General features: G+C 66.7%; 1 protein-coding gene across 1 annotated transcript; it reads right to left on the bottom strand.

Annotated features, from left to right (window-relative positions):
- Window positions 1–372: 372 nt before the first annotated feature.
- ESPL1 (extra spindle pole bodies like 1, separase) lies at window positions 373–15,512 on the bottom strand. Its single transcript, XM_065043490.1, is given in 32 exon segments — window positions 373–697; window positions 796–941; window positions 943–961; window positions 1,057–1,140; window positions 1,207–1,319; window positions 1,410–1,514; window positions 1,610–1,774; window positions 1,849–2,004; window positions 2,072–2,194; window positions 2,670–2,797; window positions 3,008–3,174; window positions 3,520–3,724; window positions 3,915–4,025; window positions 4,131–4,386; window positions 4,459–5,588; window positions 6,089–6,198; window positions 6,669–6,825; window positions 6,915–7,043; window positions 7,234–7,405; window positions 7,570–7,689; window positions 7,776–7,910; window positions 7,998–8,137; window positions 8,220–8,364; window positions 8,497–8,641; window positions 8,816–9,058; window positions 9,595–9,788; window positions 11,238–11,374; window positions 11,891–12,020; window positions 12,594–12,698; window positions 13,112–14,185; window positions 14,589–14,688; window positions 15,116–15,512. Coding segments are annotated over 31 exon segments (6,279 nt in total). The 5' UTR covers window positions 14,622–14,688; window positions 15,116–15,512; the 3' UTR covers window positions 373–495.
- Between the last annotated feature and the right edge of the window lie 1,972 nt (window positions 15,513–17,484).

The following is a 17,484-nucleotide window of genomic DNA, read 5'->3' as shown; positions in this document are numbered from 1 at the left end:
ATTCGGGGTTCAGCACCCCCGTAATTCGGGGTGCAGCCCCTCCAATAACCCCCCCGGAGAAAATGGGCCCCCCCACAGGAGGGGTATCCAAGGTGCTGCCACGGGGATGGAACCCTGAGCAGGCAGCATCCCCCCCATCACCTTCCCAGGACCCCCATCCAACCCAAAAAATAAAATCTGGGGGGCTCTGGGAACCCCCAGTAGCAAAATAGGGGAGCAGGAGCCTCGGGGAGATTCCTGGGGGCGTCCAGCTTGGGGACAGAGGACAAATGGGGAGCAGGGGGGTTCAGGAGGGACACTGTGGGGACAGAAGGAACACGGGGGGGCACAAGGGACACGGGGGGGGGCACAAGGGACACGGGAAAACAGGTCTAAAAGTAGCAGCTTTATTACCCAAGAACACGCAAATAAAAGCTCTTCTGTTAAAATAAACTCAACCAGTTGCAAACGGCCACCCCCGGGGTTGGGGACCCCCCCCCGAGGTTGGGGACCCCCTCACCGCAGGCAGACGGGCAGCCCGTAGGCGACGGGGGCGGCCCCGATGAGGTACTTGAGTCTGGGGGCCTGGCGCGCCTGGGTGACGTGGGAGAGGAGGGGGGCCCCCGCGCCCCCCCCCAGCCACCCCTCCAGCAGCGCCCGCACGTAGCGGTCGAGGTCCCGATCCGTCACGTCCCACAGGTTCCCCAGCACCAGCGGGCTGCAAGCGAGGAGGGGTCAGACCCGCCCACACCCCCCTCGCACTCAAACCTCAGAGAGACCCCCCCCCAAAACCACCGAGACCCCCCCCAGACTCACCAGCCCGCCAGGATGTAGGAGAGGACGATGCCGGCCCCCTCCAGGTCGCCGCGCAGGGCGAGCGCGGCGCTGCTGCAGCCGAACAGGAGCGCGACGGCGCGGCAGCTCAGCCGCGAGATGCTCTGTCCGTCCAGCAAACGGGCGCCCCGCGCCGTGGCCGGCGTAGCTGCAAGTGTCACCCCCGCCCCGGTCAGATAGGCCCCCATTCGTTGTCCCTCTGGCCCCCCCGCGGTGTCCCCAAGCCGCCCCGGCCGTGCTCACATGTAGAGGTCGTGGTCGCGGAGCGCTGCCTGCATCTGCTCGGCGCTGGGGACGGCTCCGGTCACCCCCTTCCAGCCGGGGAGGCTGCGGGACGGCTGGTGAGAAGGGCACAAAGCACCCCCCCGCGCCCCCCCCCGGGTCCCCCCTCACCTCTCAAACCAGCTCCGAAATTGCTCCTCGGTGCCCGGGAGGTTCTTGTGGGGGTTGAGGACGTAGAAGGTGCTGCTGGGGTCGATGCCGCGGCTCAGCACGGACCCCCCCCGCTGCCAAAAGGGAGAGGAGTGGGTGCCAGCCCGGCGCGAGGGGTTCAGGGGGTCCCCAAGGGTTCGGGGGGGTCCCCTCGATCCTCTCACCTCCCGTGCCAGCGAGTAGCTGAGGAGGAAGCGCAGGGACGGCAGGCGGGTGACGGGGACGGCGCGCAGACACGCCATGCTCTCCCACGGCAGCTTCTGCAGGTGCTGCGAGGAGGAGGAGGAGGTGGAGGAAGGTGAGGGCGGCACGGCTGGGGGAGACGATGCAGGGGCAGATGATGCAGGACTCGGGGGGAACTCACCTTGTCCAGCACCAGGACGAGGGAGCCGCCGCTCTGCTTCGCCCTCCGCTTCTCCAGCGCCTCCTGCAACAGGCGCTGAGCCTCGCGGGGCCGCTCCGCGCTGAGGCTGAAGGCCACGGCTCGCACATCCTCGGGGCCCAGGAGGGGAGCAGCGTTCAGCAGCGCCTGCGGGGGGACAGGAGGTGCTGAGCGGTGGGAAAACGGGGGGAAGCCGCCAGCCCCCGCCCCCAGCACCGCACCCGCAGCAGCGCGGGGTCCTCGTCCCTCCAGCCGCAGCCGCGCAGCTCGGGGTGCAGGCGGGCGGCGTCCTTGGGCAGGGCGGCATCGGGGGCGGCGGGGAGCAGGACCCCCCGCCAGCAGCCCAGCACCCGCGTCTCCAGGGTCTCGATCAGGCTCTGCAAGAGGGTGGAGAGTCAGCGAGACCCCAAAGTCCCCGTGGGGGCGCAGGGGTGTCGTCCCCACCTTCATCCTGCGGTCCAGCTCGCAGCGGCGCAGCCACCAGTCCTGCTTGTCCGTGCAGGCGCTGCACTCCTTCTGCTCCTTCTGGATGGCGTCGAAGTCGCTCAGCACCGAGCTCAGGGGGGCCTGGGGGGGACAGAGCCGTGAGCCGAGACCCAAAACGTGGCCGCCTTGTCCCCGCGGCTGCACGTGCACCAGCGTGCGGCCAAAAAGCCGCCGGCATCCCGGCTTGTGCCAGGATCGGTGTGGCCAGTGCGACCAGCGTGGTGACCGTCCCTGTGCTGGGCGCTGGCGGGGACAAAGCGCGAATCCTGGGGGCAGTTTTGAGCCCCTCGCGCCAAGAAAGAGCTTGAGGTGCTGGAGCGAGTTGAGAGGAGGGGACAGAGCTGGGGAAGGGGCTGAGGGTGGAAATTTGGGGTGATTTCTGCCCCAAAGGGCATTGAACAGGCTGCCCAGGGCAGTGCTGGGGTCACCGTCCCTGGGGGGTGAACAGATGAGGTTCTTGGGGACATTTTAGTGCCAGCGTTGGGTGAATGGTTGCATCAATGATCTTGAGGGGCTTTTCCACCCCAAACGAAGCTACAGCCCTCGCGGTGCTCACCTCGGTGCCCGCGGTGGGGATGCGGATGGTGACGGGATCCGCGTCCTTCTCCAGCCGCGTGAGCAGCAGCATGTCCCCCGCCGAGCCCAGCTGGGCGCCGACCAGCGCCAGCACGCACACCGTCACCCCTGCGGGTCACAGCCGCGCCTCAGGGACAGCCCGGTGCCGACCAGCGCCAGCACGCACACCGTCACCCCTGCGGGTCACAGCCGCGCCTCAGGGACAGCCCGGTGCCGACCAGCGCCAGCACGCACACCGTCACCCCTGCGGGTCACAGCCGCGCCTCAGGGACAGCCCGGCGCCACCGGCGCGCTCGCGGCGCTCGGCGCGGCTCTTACCGGCGGGGATGCGCCGCAGCTGCTCCCGGAAGCCGTCCTGCACCTCGGGGCCCAGCGCCGCGGGGCTGAACGCGAACAGGCGCTCGAGCTCGGCCAGGGGGGGGCCCTCCCGCAGGGACAGGTCCCGCAGCTGCTCCGCCACGTCCCCCGCCGGCTTCTTCTCTTTGCTGCGCAGGGAGGGGAAAACACCCCAAAAATCAGCTTTGCTGGGGCTGTGGGGTTTGCTGAGCTCAGAGAAGGGGATGGAGATGGGGAAGGAGGCTGGGGGTGGAAATTTGGGGTGATTTCTGCCCCAAAGGGCATTGAACAGGCTGCCCAGGGCAGTGCTGGGGTCGCCGTCCCTGGGGGGTGAACAGACGAGGGTCTCGGGGACATTTTAGTGCCGGTGTTGGGTGAACGGTTGGACTCGGTGACCCTGAAGGTCTTTCCCAGCCAAACTGATTCCCCGATTCCACCTCCAGAGGCTCCTTTGACCCCCGCAGGGCTCTGGGATCCAACCCCGAGGGCCTCACCGCATCTTCCTGTGGGTGACGCCGAGCAGCTGGTGGCGCGCGGTGACGGCCACCGACTCGGCGAGCAGGTAGGCGGCGCGGAGGGGGTCGCGGCTGCCCGTGGCCAGCGCCAGCAGCCGGCAGACGTGGCCGTAGAGCGCGCCGGGCGGGCAGTGGCTGATGCAGTTCAAAGCCTTCGTCAGCAGCTCGATGACCGAGGTGACACCTGCAAGGGACAGATCAAAACCCCGGGTGGGATCAGCCACCGAGGGGACAGACCCCAGCGCAGCCACCAGCTCCCGGTCACACGCCGGGGGTCGTGGCTGCCCCGTGGCACCGTCAGGTTCGGTTCAACCTGTCTGCCTGCCACCCAGCACCCAAAAATGTCCCCGAGGCCACACCGGGTGCTCACTCACCATCAACTGTGGGCAGGGTGGACACTGGGGATCCATTGGGGTGCAGGGGGTCCCCGCTGCTTGTCCCCAGCACCTCGTACTCCCCGTCCGCGCCCTCCAGCCACCTCCTGCCTGCGGGAAGGGACAGAGACGCCTTGTCCCCAGGGCAGGTGACAATCCGACACCTCCATGCACCCCTAAACGCTGCAAGACCCCCACAACCTAAGCCCAGCTCACCTGGGGCTCCCTCCTCTTCCTCGGAGGCTCGCACCACCTCAAAGCTGATCTCGAGCTCTTCCTCCGCCTTCTCCTCTTCCTCGATGGCCCTGAGAAGCTCCCGCTCCTCCTCTGCCCTGGTGCGGGGTCCCCGGCGCCCGCCCGCCTGTGCCCTGCGGCTCTGGGATTTGGGGGGGCGGCCTCTGCGGGCGCAGCACGACTTGGGGGTCAGCGCCGCTTCGGGAAGCTCGGGGTCGCTGTCGTCGCTGAACGTCACCTGCAACAGAGGGACAAAGGGGTGAGGGGCCGGCGGCGGGCACGGGGAGCCCCTCGCCTCCCCCACACTCACCTGTAGGCGGGACTTGGCTCTCCCCGGAACTCTGGGGGCTCGCAGGAGCCGGGACTTGCCGGCCGCCCGGGGGGATTCGCTGAAGATGGTGAAGGGAGTTTTGGGGGCCCCGCGGGTTTTGGGGGGGGGTCCGGCCTTCTGGCGCGGGGTGCAGGCCACCGACACCGGCCGGATGACGATGGGGGGCACCTCGCCGTCCGAGTCACCCAGGGCGAAGGCGTCGTCAGTGTTCAGCATGGCCAGAGCCTTCGCTCGCGGAGTCCTCCTCGCCCTGGGTTTGGCCGCGGCGGGTGCCACCGCCGCCTTATTTTGGCGCCGGCGTGGTTGCGCCTTGTCCGGTTTTTGCGTTCGGGGCAGGGGCGCCGCGTCGGGCTCCGCGGGAGTCGGCGTAGGCAGCTGACAAGCCCAAACACCGGCAAAAACAGCGTCTGTGGAGCCGCCGCGCTCGGCCGCCAGGCGCCAAACGGCGGCCGTGGCTTTGGCGAGCAGCAGCACGGCCCCGGCGCCCCCCAGGCCGGGCAGGTGGGGGCTCCGGGACGCCACGAACCGCAGCCCCGTCTCCAGCTCCTTGCGCAGCTCCTGCGCCCACCGCGGGCTCGCCAGGCTCTGGAGGGCGAGCGCAGCGTAAGCGGCGGCCGCCACGTCGTCCAGCAGCCGCGGTGCGGGCGGGCGGCCGTCGCCGCCGTCTCCCCGCAGCTTTTGGCGCAGGACGGCGGCGAAGCGGTTGGCGGCGGCGGCGCAGCGGCACGGCACGGTGCGGAGCAGAGCCAGCCCCGCCGCCGCGGCACCGGCACCCGCCGCCAGCTCGGCGCGGGCGTGGGAGAGGAGCCAGCGCAGGCACAGCGCCGAGAGCACCGGGTCGGAGCACAGGGAGCAGGAGCAGCGCGGGGGGTGGCTGAGGAAGGCCGGGCTCCTCTTCCTCGCGGGTTTGAGCTCCGGTGAGGCGGTGAGAGCGTCCGCCGCGGCCAAACCGCTCCGCACGGGCACGAACTCGAGCGCGGGGCCCTTCAGGAACGCGTCGTCGTCCCTGGGCAGCTCGGAGACAGCGGCTGGCGGCTCCGTGTGCTCCGGTTTGCGCCTCCGGGGCAGGATCTTGGTCCGGCTTGGCTCCTTCTTGCTGGGTTTAAACTCTGTGGGTGCAGAGGGGGGTGATTTCTGGGTGCGCCCCCGCAGCCCTTCCCAGCCCGTCCAGAGAGGGGATCACACAGTCAGTTTGGTTGCAAAAGCCCCTCAAGATCATTGATCCAACCGTTCACCCAACACCGGCACTAAAACATCCCCGAGACCCTCGTCTGTTCACCCCCCAGGGACGGTGACCCCAGCACTGCCCTGGGCAGCCTGTTCAATGCCCTTTGGGGCAGAAATCACCCCAAATTTGCCCCCTCGGCCTCCCCGGGTGCAACTTGAGGCCGTTTCCTCCCGTTCTATCCATTTATCCCATCACTAAGGTCCCTCTCAGCTCCTCTTCTCCAGCCCCGGCTCTCTCAACCTTTCCCGATGCTCCAGACCCCTCAGCATCTTCTCGTCCCTCCCCAGTAACTCCTCGTCCTTCTCAAACTGGGGAGCCCAGAGCCGGTCCCGGTGGCTCCGGACGGGGCCGAGCAGCCCGAGCGGGTGTGGGGGGACTCACCGTTGCCGGGCTCCAGGAGGAACAGAACCTGCTGGAGGTCCGAGCTGCTCAGCTCCAGCTCGTCCAGCCGCAGCCCCAGCTGCGCCTTCAGCACCAGGAACGACGCGCACCTGGGGGACAAACCAGCCCTGAGCCCCCGCGTCCACCCCCCGGGCTGCGCGGGGGGGGCAGCGAGGATCCGCTCCCACCTGCCCCGCAGCGCCAGATTCGGAGACCCACGGGATCAGTTTGGGTGGAAAAGCCCCTTGAGATCATTGATCCAACCGCTCACCCAACAATGTCACTAAAGTGTCCCCAAGAACCTCATCCATTCACCCCCCCAGGGACGGTGACTCCAGCACTGCCCTGGGCAGCCTGTTCAACGCCCTTTGGGGAACAAACCACCCCAAATTTCCACCCTCACCCTCCCCGGTGCAACTTGAGGCCGTTTCCTCCCATCCCATCATGGGATCACACACCCCAGAGCAGCTCGCTCCAAACCCCCACCCGGGACACGGCCACAACATCCCCTGCAGCTCGTCCCTCGCCCAGTGTCCCCAAAGGCTCTTGGCCACGCTGTCCCCCGTCGCGTCCCACTCACCACCGCGCAGCCTGCAGCTTCGCGGCCAGCTTGGCGGCGTCCAGGCAGAAAGCTTTGGCTTGGCACACCACGTCCAGCCGGCCCAGCAGGGCCACCAGCCGCTCCGAGCAGGCCAGCGCGTCCCCCAGCACCTGCCACTTCAGCAGCACGTTGTCCCCTGCAGAGAGAGGGGACAGGGACGCGTCACCGGAGAGGGACGGCAAAGAGCCCGGCGCTGCCGGAGGAGCGGGCGGGTTTTTGGCTCACCGCAGTCCACGGGCTGGCCGTCGGGCGCCAGCGTGGGGGCGCCCAGCACCTCGCTGCCCATCAGGAGGTAGATGAGGCTGCGGAAAAGCTTCTGGGCTTCCACCAGAGCCGTCCCGGGCGTTTTCCACCCTGCCAAGAGCCACCGTGGGGGTCGGCGCGGAACAAAACCCTCCCAGCCCCAGCGCGGAGTGACTCCCACCCCAAATTCCCTCTTGTTGCCCCAAAACGGGCCGGTTTGGAGAAACCCAGAGGGCTGCACGGAGCTTTGTCCATGACTCCTACGGGCCAGGAGGGTTTTAAACGTCCCCCGAAAACTCACCGTGCGCAAAGATGCGCTGGCGGAGCCGCGGCGAGAGGCGGGCGGGCGGCAGGCTCAGGTACACGGCCACCAGCTGCAGCACGTGGGCCCGCAGCAGGTACCAAAATTTGGTGACTTTCTGGGCAGCCAGGTCCTGCAGCACCTCCAGCAGCAGCGAGAGACCCTCCTCGACCTGCAGAGAAAACGAGTCACCCGCCGCGGCCCCTGTGCCCGAGACCCATAGCGAGAGGTACCGAGGTCGCCACGAAGCGCTGCTGCATCTCCTGATCCTCACACCGCTTTTGGGGAGAATGAGAAGGGTTTAGGGGCGAATAAGAAGGGGTTTTGGGGCCGTACCCGCTGGGTGACGCAGCACATCTGGCTGCGGAGCAGGAGGCAGCGTTGCCGCAGCAGCGGGTAGGAATCGTGGCCGCCGTCGGCTTTCTGCAGGTAGGACTCGCTCTCCTCCAGGAAAACCTGCAGTAAAACCCACCGACGTGAGGGCTGCGGCCTCGGGGACCGGCCGGGCCCCCCGTGTCCCCTTCCCTCCCTGTGACGCTCACCTGGGCGTAGCTGGGACACTCCAGCTGGAAGAGCAGCTTGGTGACGTGGCACAGGGCGCTGGCTGTCCCCAGGTTGTCCCCGAGCGCGCTGCACAGGGCTCTGAGCAGCAGGTAGCTCTCCATGGCCTGCAGGGGCTGCGGGGACAGGAAAACACCCTCACCGTGACACTCAGACCCCCCCAGAGGGGACTGTCCCACCCGTCACCCCCCAGCGAGCGTCACCTTGGCCATCAGCGTGTAGAGAGCTGCCAGGAGGCGCAGGGAGGCGACGGTCTGCTCGGGGCTGCGCACGGCGGGGACGCCCGGCGTCCCCAGGAGCTGCTTCCACAGAGCGAAGGCGTCGTCCAGGCTTTGGGACAGAGCTGAGGGGACACGGCGGGTCTGAGACACCCCCGAAGCGCAACCGGGCGGTCGCGGGGAGCCCGAAGGCGCCGTTGGGCTCACCCGCGTCTGTCGCCAGGTCGAAGGAGAGCCCGTCGTACAGGAAGCGCTCCTCCAGCACCCGCCTGTCGTACTTGAGGTCGTTGGGCTCAAAATCCTCCAGGTTCTTCAGCACCTGAGCTTTGGCTCGCTGGTCCCTCTCTATGCTCTGCCAAAACAGCCGTGATGCGCGTTACAGGCACCACAGGGTTTCTGGTGGGGTCTGGGTGGCTTTTGGTGGCCCTGGGGTGGCTTTTGGTGGCCATGGTGAAGAGCAAGAGGCACCAGACCCACCACCCACCTTCTCCAGGTTGGACTCCAGGCTGCAGATGAAGAGCCAGAGCAGAGCCTGTGCCTGGTCGTCCAGGAGCTGGTCGCGGTTCTGGGCGCTCCTGGGCACCAGCTCCAGCAGCCGCAAAGCCTCACGGACCGAATCCAGGGAGGAGCTGCCGGGAGAGGGACCAGAAACGGCTTTTCATCCCCATAATACAGCCCGGAGCGTTTGAAAGAGAGGCACAAATACACCCCAAAGAGAGCAAACAGAGCAATAACACGGTGAGGACACACGAACGCTGCTCGGGGACTTTTGGGCGCAGGAGGTGACAGCGGCGAGCACCCACCAGTCGGTGTGCGGGGCGTAGCTGCGGTGGCACAAGAGCTGGGCCAGCTCGGTCAGGGCGACGGCGCGCTGGTGCAGGCGGCCGCTGTGCTCCGAGCAGATCTGCAGCAGGTCGCAGAGCACGTTGTAGCGCTCCTGCCCCGTGTCGGCTCGCACGCTCTTGTAGGCGTTCAGCTCGCCAAACAGGACGGTGACCAAGGCGTCCGCGTCCAGGTTCTGTCCTTCCAAAGCTTCCTTCAGCGTCCTGGGGGAGAGGGAGCTGCTGGGGCTGCGACGGTGGAGCCGAGAGTGGCTCATGTCCTCGATTTACCAGCTTGGGAAGCGCAGCCCTCGAGAAATCCACCCTCGACACACCATAGAACCCTTTGCGGTGGAAAGGACCCACAAGCTCATTGAGTCCAACCATAACCCAATGCTGGCACTAGAACGTCCCCAAGAACCTCACCTGTCCAACCCCCCAGGGATGGTGACTCCACCTGGGCAGCCTGTTCAATGCCCAACAGCCCTTTGGGCAAGAAATCACCCCAGATTTCCAACCTCAGTCACCTTCTCCACCCCTTCCCCGGCTCCATTCCCTTCTCTCCAGCGCCTCAAGCTCTTCCTTGGCGTGAGGGGCCCAAAACCAACCCCAGGATTCACGGTTTGGCCTCCCCAGCGCCCAGTGCAGGGACGGTCGCCGCCCCGCGCCCACGGGGACGCTCACCGCCCCGCGCCCACGGGGACATTCTCGGTCACCCGCTGGCTCGGCCGCTGTCCCCGTCACCTCCTGCGAGCTCTTACCGCAGCCGCAGCTCCTCGTTCCCCTGCTTGGCCGCGTCCGCCTTGAGCTGGACCCAGAGGGCGAGGGGCTCGGGCGGCAGGTCGGCGCCGCGGCCCCGCAGCGCCCGCAGCCAGCGCGCCGCGCACGCCACGGCCCCCTCCAGCCGGCCCAGCCTGCGCTGGCACTCGGCCTGCAGCCGGAAGCACTTGTGCAGCTGCGGGGAGACAAAACCGGGGTTGGTGTGTGGCCACGAGCAAACCCGGTGCCCTGCGCCACCGCCACGCGGCCCCGGCCACGCTGAACCGGAACGCGGGGTCGTAACAGCGGGAATGAACTGGCTCCTTTGCTCCCCCGGCACCGGCACCGGAGCCTGCTGCTCATGGTTATGGTATTCGGGTCATCACTGTTACGTGGTTGTACAGCAACGGCCTCAGGCGGCACCCGAACCTGCGCTTTAGTTTGCTAAGTAATTTGGATAAATACTGTTGGAGCCTCATAGGATTGCAGCTGTGGCCTGGTAGAGACAGGCAGACACACACACACACACACAGAGACCGACAGGCAGAGGCAGAGACAGGCAGAGGCAGAGACAGGCAGAGGCAGAGGCAGAGACAGGCAGAGGCAGAGGCAGAGACAGGCAGACGCAGAGGCAGAGACAGGCAGACGCAGAGGCAGAGACAGGCAGACAGAGGCAGAGACAGGCAGACAGAGGCAGAGACAGGCAGACAGAGGCAGAGACAGGCAGACAGAGGCAGAGACAGGCAGACAGAGGCAGAGACAGGCAGACAGAGGCAGGCAGACAGGCAGACAGAGGCAGGCAGACAGGCAGACAGAGGCAGGCAGACAGGCAGACAGAGGCAGGCAGACAGGCAGACAGAGACAGGCAGACAGAGACAGAGACAGGCAGACAGAGACAGAGACAGGCAGACAGAGACAGAGACAGGCAGACAGAGACAGGCAGACAGAGACAGGCAGACAGAGACAGGCAGACAGAGACAGGCAGACAGAGACAGGCAGACAGAGACAGGCAGACAGAGACAGAGACAGGCAGACAGAGACAGAGACAGCCAGACAGAGACAGAGACAGCCAGACAGAGACAGAGACAGCCAGACAGAGACTGAGACAGCCAGACAGAGACTGAGACAGGCAGACAGAGACTGAGACAGGCAGACAGAGACTGAGACAGGCAGACAGAGACAGAGACAGGCAGACAGAGACAGAGACAGGCAGACAGAGACAGAGACAGGCAGACAGAGACAGAGGACTTCACCAAGCTCTGTTTCAGTGTTTTATCCAGCAAGGCCACAACACTTACTAAGAGAAAACTTTCTCAATTAACTTAAACAATTTGGGCATCAATCACTTCCCTAATTATCTTCAGCAACTTGAACGTCTACCTGCGACTTCCAGCTTAGCGGTTCCGGTGCTGTGGGATACGCACTAAGATTTCTAGATGCCTTTCCAACTTGTGCAACAATTTGGGTTGGAAAAGGGCAAACTGCAGTTTCATTAAGCTCTACGCCTGCTTGTCGGGATCCACGTTATCTCTGACGCAACAAGCGACATCCACGCGTGCGGACGAGGCTGTTCCGGCTGGAACGGAGCCTGTTGGGCGCCTGTTTCTGGGGTTTTGGGGTGGTTTGCGGCAGGAGCCGCGCTCACCCTGTCCGGGGGAACGCCGGGGCGGGCGAAGGCATCCGCGGCACACGGGCTGGCGCAGAGCGGCTCGCAGACGGCGCCGGCCGCCGCGGGGAGCTGCTGGTGGTAGAAGATGTACGCCAGCTTGTAGGTGCAGGACGCTGCCGCAAACGAAACGCAATGTTAGAGACACGGAGAGGAGGAGCGCGCGGCGCCCCGTCCAGGGACCGGAGCCACCGGGACCGGCTCTGGGATCCCCGGTTTGAGGGACGGGGAGTTAATGGGGAGGGACACAAAGATGCTGAGGGGTCTGGAGCATCGGGAAAGGCTGAGAGAGCCGGGGCTGGAGAAGAGGAGCTGAGAGGGACCTTAGTGATGGGATAAATGGATAGAACAGGAGGAAACGGCCTCAAGTTGCACCAGGGGAGGCTGAGGGGGCAAATTTGGGGTGATTTCTGCCCCAAAGGGCATTGAACAGGCTGCCCAGGGCAGTGCTGGGGTCACCGTCCCTGGGGGGTGAACAGACGAGGGTCTCGGGGACATTTTAGTGCCAGGGGTGGGTAACAGTTGGACTCTGTGACCGTAAGGGGTTTTTCCAATGAAAATGATTCTGAGACCCTTGTGGGTCCCTCCCCGCTGGGGACACTGGGTGGCTCTGTGGCCGCGGTGTCACTGACCGGTGATGTCCAGGTACTTGGCTCGCTCGCTGTCGGGGAGCCCCCCCAGCCCCTCCAGCATCCACCGCACGCTCCTCACGCAGCCGCTCGTCAGCTGCTCCAGACCCGGCCAGTCCCCCATGGGCAACACCTGCGGGGACACGGGGGTCACCTGGGACCCACAGCCCCCCCCGGACACCCCTGGGACCCCAAATCCCACCAGAACCTGCCCAGGACATCCCTGGGACCCACAGCCCCACCCTGAACCTCCCTGGAACCCCAAATCCCCCCAGAACCTGCCTAGGACACCCCTGGGACCCACAGCCCCCCAGAACCTCCCTGGGACCCCAAATCCCCCCAGAACCCCCCTGGGACCCACAGCCTCCTCCAGACTTCCCCCAGGACCCCCAGAGCACCCCCCAGGGCAGCTGGAACAGCCCCTTCCAACACCCCCAAAGTGCCACCTCCAAAAGGAGAAGCCACCCAAGGTCACTGGGGACCTACAGCCCCCCCAAACCCCTTCAGAACCCCCCCAGGGTGGCTTGAGCAGTCCCTTCTGACCCTGCCAACGTCCCACCTGTGACGAACGAAGCCACCCGAGGTCACTGGGGAGCCCCCTGGGTGGCACAATTAGCCCTTCCCAACCCCGGCAACGTGGAAGCAGCTCCCCAGCACCACGAGGCTCCGTCACCCCCACTGCCGGGGGCTGTACCCGCGCCGGTACCTGGGGGCACAGGGAGGTGTCGTAGGCCAGGCTGGTGAAGAGCTGGATGCTGCGGAACAGCAGCTGCTTCACCATCAGCTGCTGCTTGACGCTGTCGGCAGGAACCTGCGGAGAGGAGGAGAAAATCGGCGCCTGAGGGGGTCCGGGAGCACCGGGCGCTGCTGCTCAGGATGGGGACACCCAGGGATGGATTTTGGGGAGCACAGCTTGGAGAGGGGTTACAAAGCCCCCAGCTGCTCACAGAGCCTCTGAGGTAAAGACCCGGCTCTCTGCAATCAGAGATGAGAGGAAACGGCCTCAAGTTGCACCAGGGGAGGCTGAGGGTGGAAATTTGGGGTGATTTCTGCTCCAAAGGGCATTGAACAGGCTGCCCAGGGCAGTGCTGGGGTCACCGTCCCTGGGGGGCGAACAGACGAGGGTCTCGGGGACGTTTTAGTGTTAGGTGAACAGTTGCACTTAATGATCCTGGGGGGATTTCCACCCAAAATGATTCTGCGACGGCGCAGCCGCAGCCTCACCCTCTGGAGCAGCTGGCGGAGGACGCGGCCGTGCCCCTCGGTGAAGGCGCAGAGGTCGAGCACGTCGTCCCGGCGCAGCGGCGGCTGCTCCCCGCTCCTCTTGGCGCAGTCACCGAGCTGCGACACCACGAACTGGGCGCTCTCGGCCAGCACCCGCAGGAACGGCTCTGCCAGCCCCGCCGTGCCCAGCGCCAGCGCTGCCCGCGCCAGCGGCGGCCCCGCGGCACAGCCGTCGGCCAGCGCCCGGCGCAGCTGCACCCCGGCTTCCAGGACGGACAAGGGGCCGCTGAAAGATTCGGACCCCAAGAAGCCCTTCGCGTCTTTTACGGCGTCCTCAGCCTCCCGGTGCCATCCGGCCTTGCAGAGGTGCCGGCACCGCTCCAGGGTGAGCTCGAAGAAGCAGAGGGATTGCTGGAGGGCGGGGGGCTCCGGCGCCTCCTCCCGCAGAACCGCCAGCAGCTCCGCGAGCTGCTGCCCGAGGAACGCGGGGCACGGCGCCCGCTGCGCTTCGTAGAGAGCGGCGGCGGCCGCCGCTTGCTGAGCCGTCTGCGAGGCGAAGAACGGCGGCTGCAGCGGCGGGGGGGCCGCCCCGTCGCGCTCCAGCAGCAGGAGGAAGCGCAGGGCCCACAGGCGCAGGCGGAGAGCGGCTCTCCCCTCCTCCTGCGGCCCCTCGGGCTCGGCCAGCGCGGCCGCCGCTCTCCAGAGGATGAGGAAGCTGCCGGAGGCGATGGCGGCGAAGTCCTTGTCCGGCGTGGTGCCGGGGGGGTGCGTCCGCAGCCGCGCACGCAGGAGCTCGGCCGCTCTGCGGCTGCCGTCGGCGCTGCCGCGCTGGGCCGCGTTGCGCAGCAGGTGGTACAGGATCTTCTCCAGGTAGAGCGGGGCGGGACGCGGCACCGCGCTCAGGTAGCCCCGGCAAGCGGCCTCGGCCACGGCCACCACGGCGGCGGCGCCCGGCGGGGGCGTCCCGGGCTGCGCCAGGCGCTCCACGCAGAGCCGCAGCACCCGGTCGCAGTCCTGGCTGCGCCGCAGCCGCGCGCCGGGGGTGGCGCCGGGGGGGCAGCGCGAGAGGCTTTCCTGGGGAAAACGGGGGGGTCAGCACCCAGCACGACCCCCCCATGGTGCCCCCAATCCCCAACTCACCCACACCTCGTTGGACCCCCCCACGGTGCCCCCCAACCCCCAACTCACCAACACCCAGTTGGACCCCCCCCACGGTGCCCCCCAACCCCCAACTCACCCACACCCGGTTGGACCCCCCCCACGGTGCCCCCCAATCCCCAACTCACTCACACCCAATTCAACCCCCCCCCACGGTGCCCCCAATCCCCAACTCACCCACACCCGGTTTGACCCCCCCATGGTGCCCCCAACCCCCAACTCACTCACACCCAATTCAACCCCCCCCACGGTGCCCCCAACCCCCAACTCACCCACACCCGGTTGGACCCCCCCACGGTGCCCCCAACCCCCAACTCACCCACAGCTCAGCAAGCACGTCAGGTTTGTCCATCTCGGGGTGGGGGGGATCAGCTCCGGTTGGGGCTTCACGTGCGACACCAGGCTGGTGGCTCGGGGGGCTGGGGGGGCACAGGGAGACGTGAGACCCCCCCAGCCCCACACGTTACCCCCCCCCCCCCCCCATGGCTCCCATGGGCTCCCAGCCCCACACCCCGAGGCCCCAATGCTCCCAGTGCCCCTCACAGCGCCCCCCACAGTCCCACTCCCTACCCCCCCCCAAGCCCCACAGCTCCACTCCCACCAACACGGGGGGGGCGAGTCACCCCCCAGCCCCAATCCCGGAGCCTCCGCGGCCTGGAGAGCCCTGGAGACACCCCGGGTCGGTCCTCGCTGGGCCTGCACGGGCGCCCCCCGGGGCCCATTGGCCGCCCCCCCATGCTGCAGCTCCCCCGGCCCCACAGAGCCACATAGAGCCTCACAGAACCCCATAGAGCGCCCATAGAGCCCCACAGAGCCCCCTCAGAGCGCCCCCGGTCCCGCTCTCACCGCTCCCCGCGCCGCTCCCGGGTCCCGGCCCCGCCGCGCGCCCCGTTCAAATCCCCTCCGCAGCCAATCAACGCGCGGCGCCGCCCGCGCGGGGCACGCCGGGAGTTGTAGTTCCCGCCGCGGGGCCGTTGGGTGTGCGCATGCGCACTGCGCGGCCCGGCTGGTGAGCGAGTGTGCAAAGAGCCTTGTGCAAAACGGGGGGGGGGGCGGGGGGGGTGGAGACCCTGGTGCAACCGGGGGCCGGGGCACGAGGAGACCTGTGCAATTGGGTTGGCGTGCGGACCCCCCCCCACCCCGTGCAATGGGGGGCGGTGTGCAGGAACCCCAATGCGATGGTGGTGATTGTGCAGGGAGCCCTGTGCAAGGGTGTGCAAGGACCCCTGTGCAATGGGGATCAGTGTGCAGGGAGCCTGGTGCAAGGGTGTGCAGGGACCCCCGTGCAATGGTGGTAATTGTGCAGGGAGCCCTGTGCAAAGGTGTGCAAGGACCCCTGTGCAATGGGGGTCGATGTATGGGGACCCCCGTGCAATGGTGGTGATTGTGCAGGACCCCCTATGCAAAGGTGTGCAAGGACCCCCGTGCAATGGGGTCAGTGTGCAGGGAGCCCTGTGCAAAGGTGTGCAAGGACCCCCGTGCAATGGGTGTAATTGTGCAGGGAGTCCTGTGCAAAGGTGTGCAAGGACCCCCGTGCAAAGGGGGTCAGTGTGCAGGACCCCCTGTGCAAAGGTGTGCAAGGACCCCCGTGCAATGGGGGTCAGTGTGCAGGACCCCCTGTGCGAGGGTGTGCAGGGCCCCCGTGCCACGGTGCCGGTTGTGCAGGACCCTCGTGTGACACTCTGCTCACGGTTGTTTTCTGAGCCGCGGCCTTGAGTTCGGCAGCAAAACAACCGGAGCCCGACACCCCCGGGGCGGTTTGGGCGCTGCCCAGCGGCCTCAAGGCCACGGCGCTTCCCCCGTGCGACGGGTGCGGGTGTGCAAGGAGCCCTGTGCAATGGGAACGGTGTGCAAGGAGCCCTGTGCAACGGGAACGGTGTGCAAGGAGCCCTGTGCAATGGGAACCGGTGTGCAAGGAGCCATGTGCAAGGGGAACTGGTGTGCAAGGAGCCCTGTGCAATGGGGACCGGTGTGCAAGGAGCCCTGTGCAATGGGAACGGTGTGCAAGGAGCCCTGTGCAATGGGAACCGGTGTGCAAGGAGCCCTGTGCAATGGGACCGTTGTGCAAGGAGCCCTGTGCAATGGGGACTGGTGTGCAAGGAGCCCTGTGCGATGGGAATGGTGTGCAAGGAGCCCTGTGCAATGGGAACTGGTGTGCAAGGAGCCCTGTGCAATGGGGACTGGTGTGCAAGGAGCCATGTGTGATGGGAACGGTGTGCAAGGAGCCCTGTGCGATGGGGACTGGTGTGCAAGGAGCCATGTGCAAAGGGAACCGGTGTGCAAGGGGCCCTGTGCAATGGGGACTGGTGTGCAAGGGGCCCTGTGCGATGGGAACGGTGTGCAAGGAGCCCTGTGCAATGGGAACGGTGTGCAAGGAGCCCTGTGCAATGGGACCGTTGTGCAAGGGGCCCTGTGCGATGGGGACTGGTGCACAGGGACCCCCGTGCAATGGGTGTGAGTGTGCAAGACCCTTGTGCTACAGAAAACCTGTTTCATAGTGTTTTTCTCCCCCGTGGCAGCGGGAGCCACCGGAGCCGCAACCCCGTGACACAGCCCAAGGACGAACAGCAGACACGGGACCTTGAATGTCACCAGTGCCACCGCCGTGGCAGGGACGGTGTCACCCGCCACGGGCAGGAACAGTGTCACCCGCCATGGGCAGGAACAGTGTCATCCGCCACAGGCAGGGACAGTGTCACCCGCAACGGGCAGGGACAGTGTCACCTGCAACGGGCAGGGACAGTGTCACCCGCCATGGGCAGGAACAGTGTCATCCGCCACAGGCAGGGACAGTGTCACCCGCAACGGGCAGGGACAGTGTCACCTGCAACGGGCAGGGACGGTGTCACCCGCCACGGGCAGGAACAGTGTCACCCGCCATGGGCAGGAACAGTGTCATCCGCCACAGGCAGGGACAGTGTCACCCGCAACGGGCAGGGACAGTGTCACCTGCAACGGGCAGGGACAGTGTCACCCGCCATGGGCAGCGACAGCGGCCTGTGTCCTCCCAGCCCACCACGGTGCCCCAGTCACAGCTCCAGCGTGACACCGTGACACCGTGACACCGTGACACTGTGACACTGACCTGTGTCACAGCTCTACCCGTGTGACACTGTGACACGGTGACACTGTGACACCATGACACCGTGACGCTATGACACTGACCCACATCACAGCTCCAGCTGTGTGACACTGTGACACGGTGACACTGACCC

This window comes from Columba livia, chromosome 29, assembly GCF_036013475.1.
Source record: "Columba livia isolate bColLiv1 breed racing homer chromosome 29, bColLiv1.pat.W.v2, whole genome shotgun sequence".
Lineage (NCBI taxonomy): Eukaryota > Metazoa > Chordata > Aves > Columbiformes > Columbidae > Columba > Columba livia.
The sequence above is the reverse complement of the archived record's forward strand: the minus strand, read 5'-3'. Positions and strand labels throughout refer to the sequence as shown.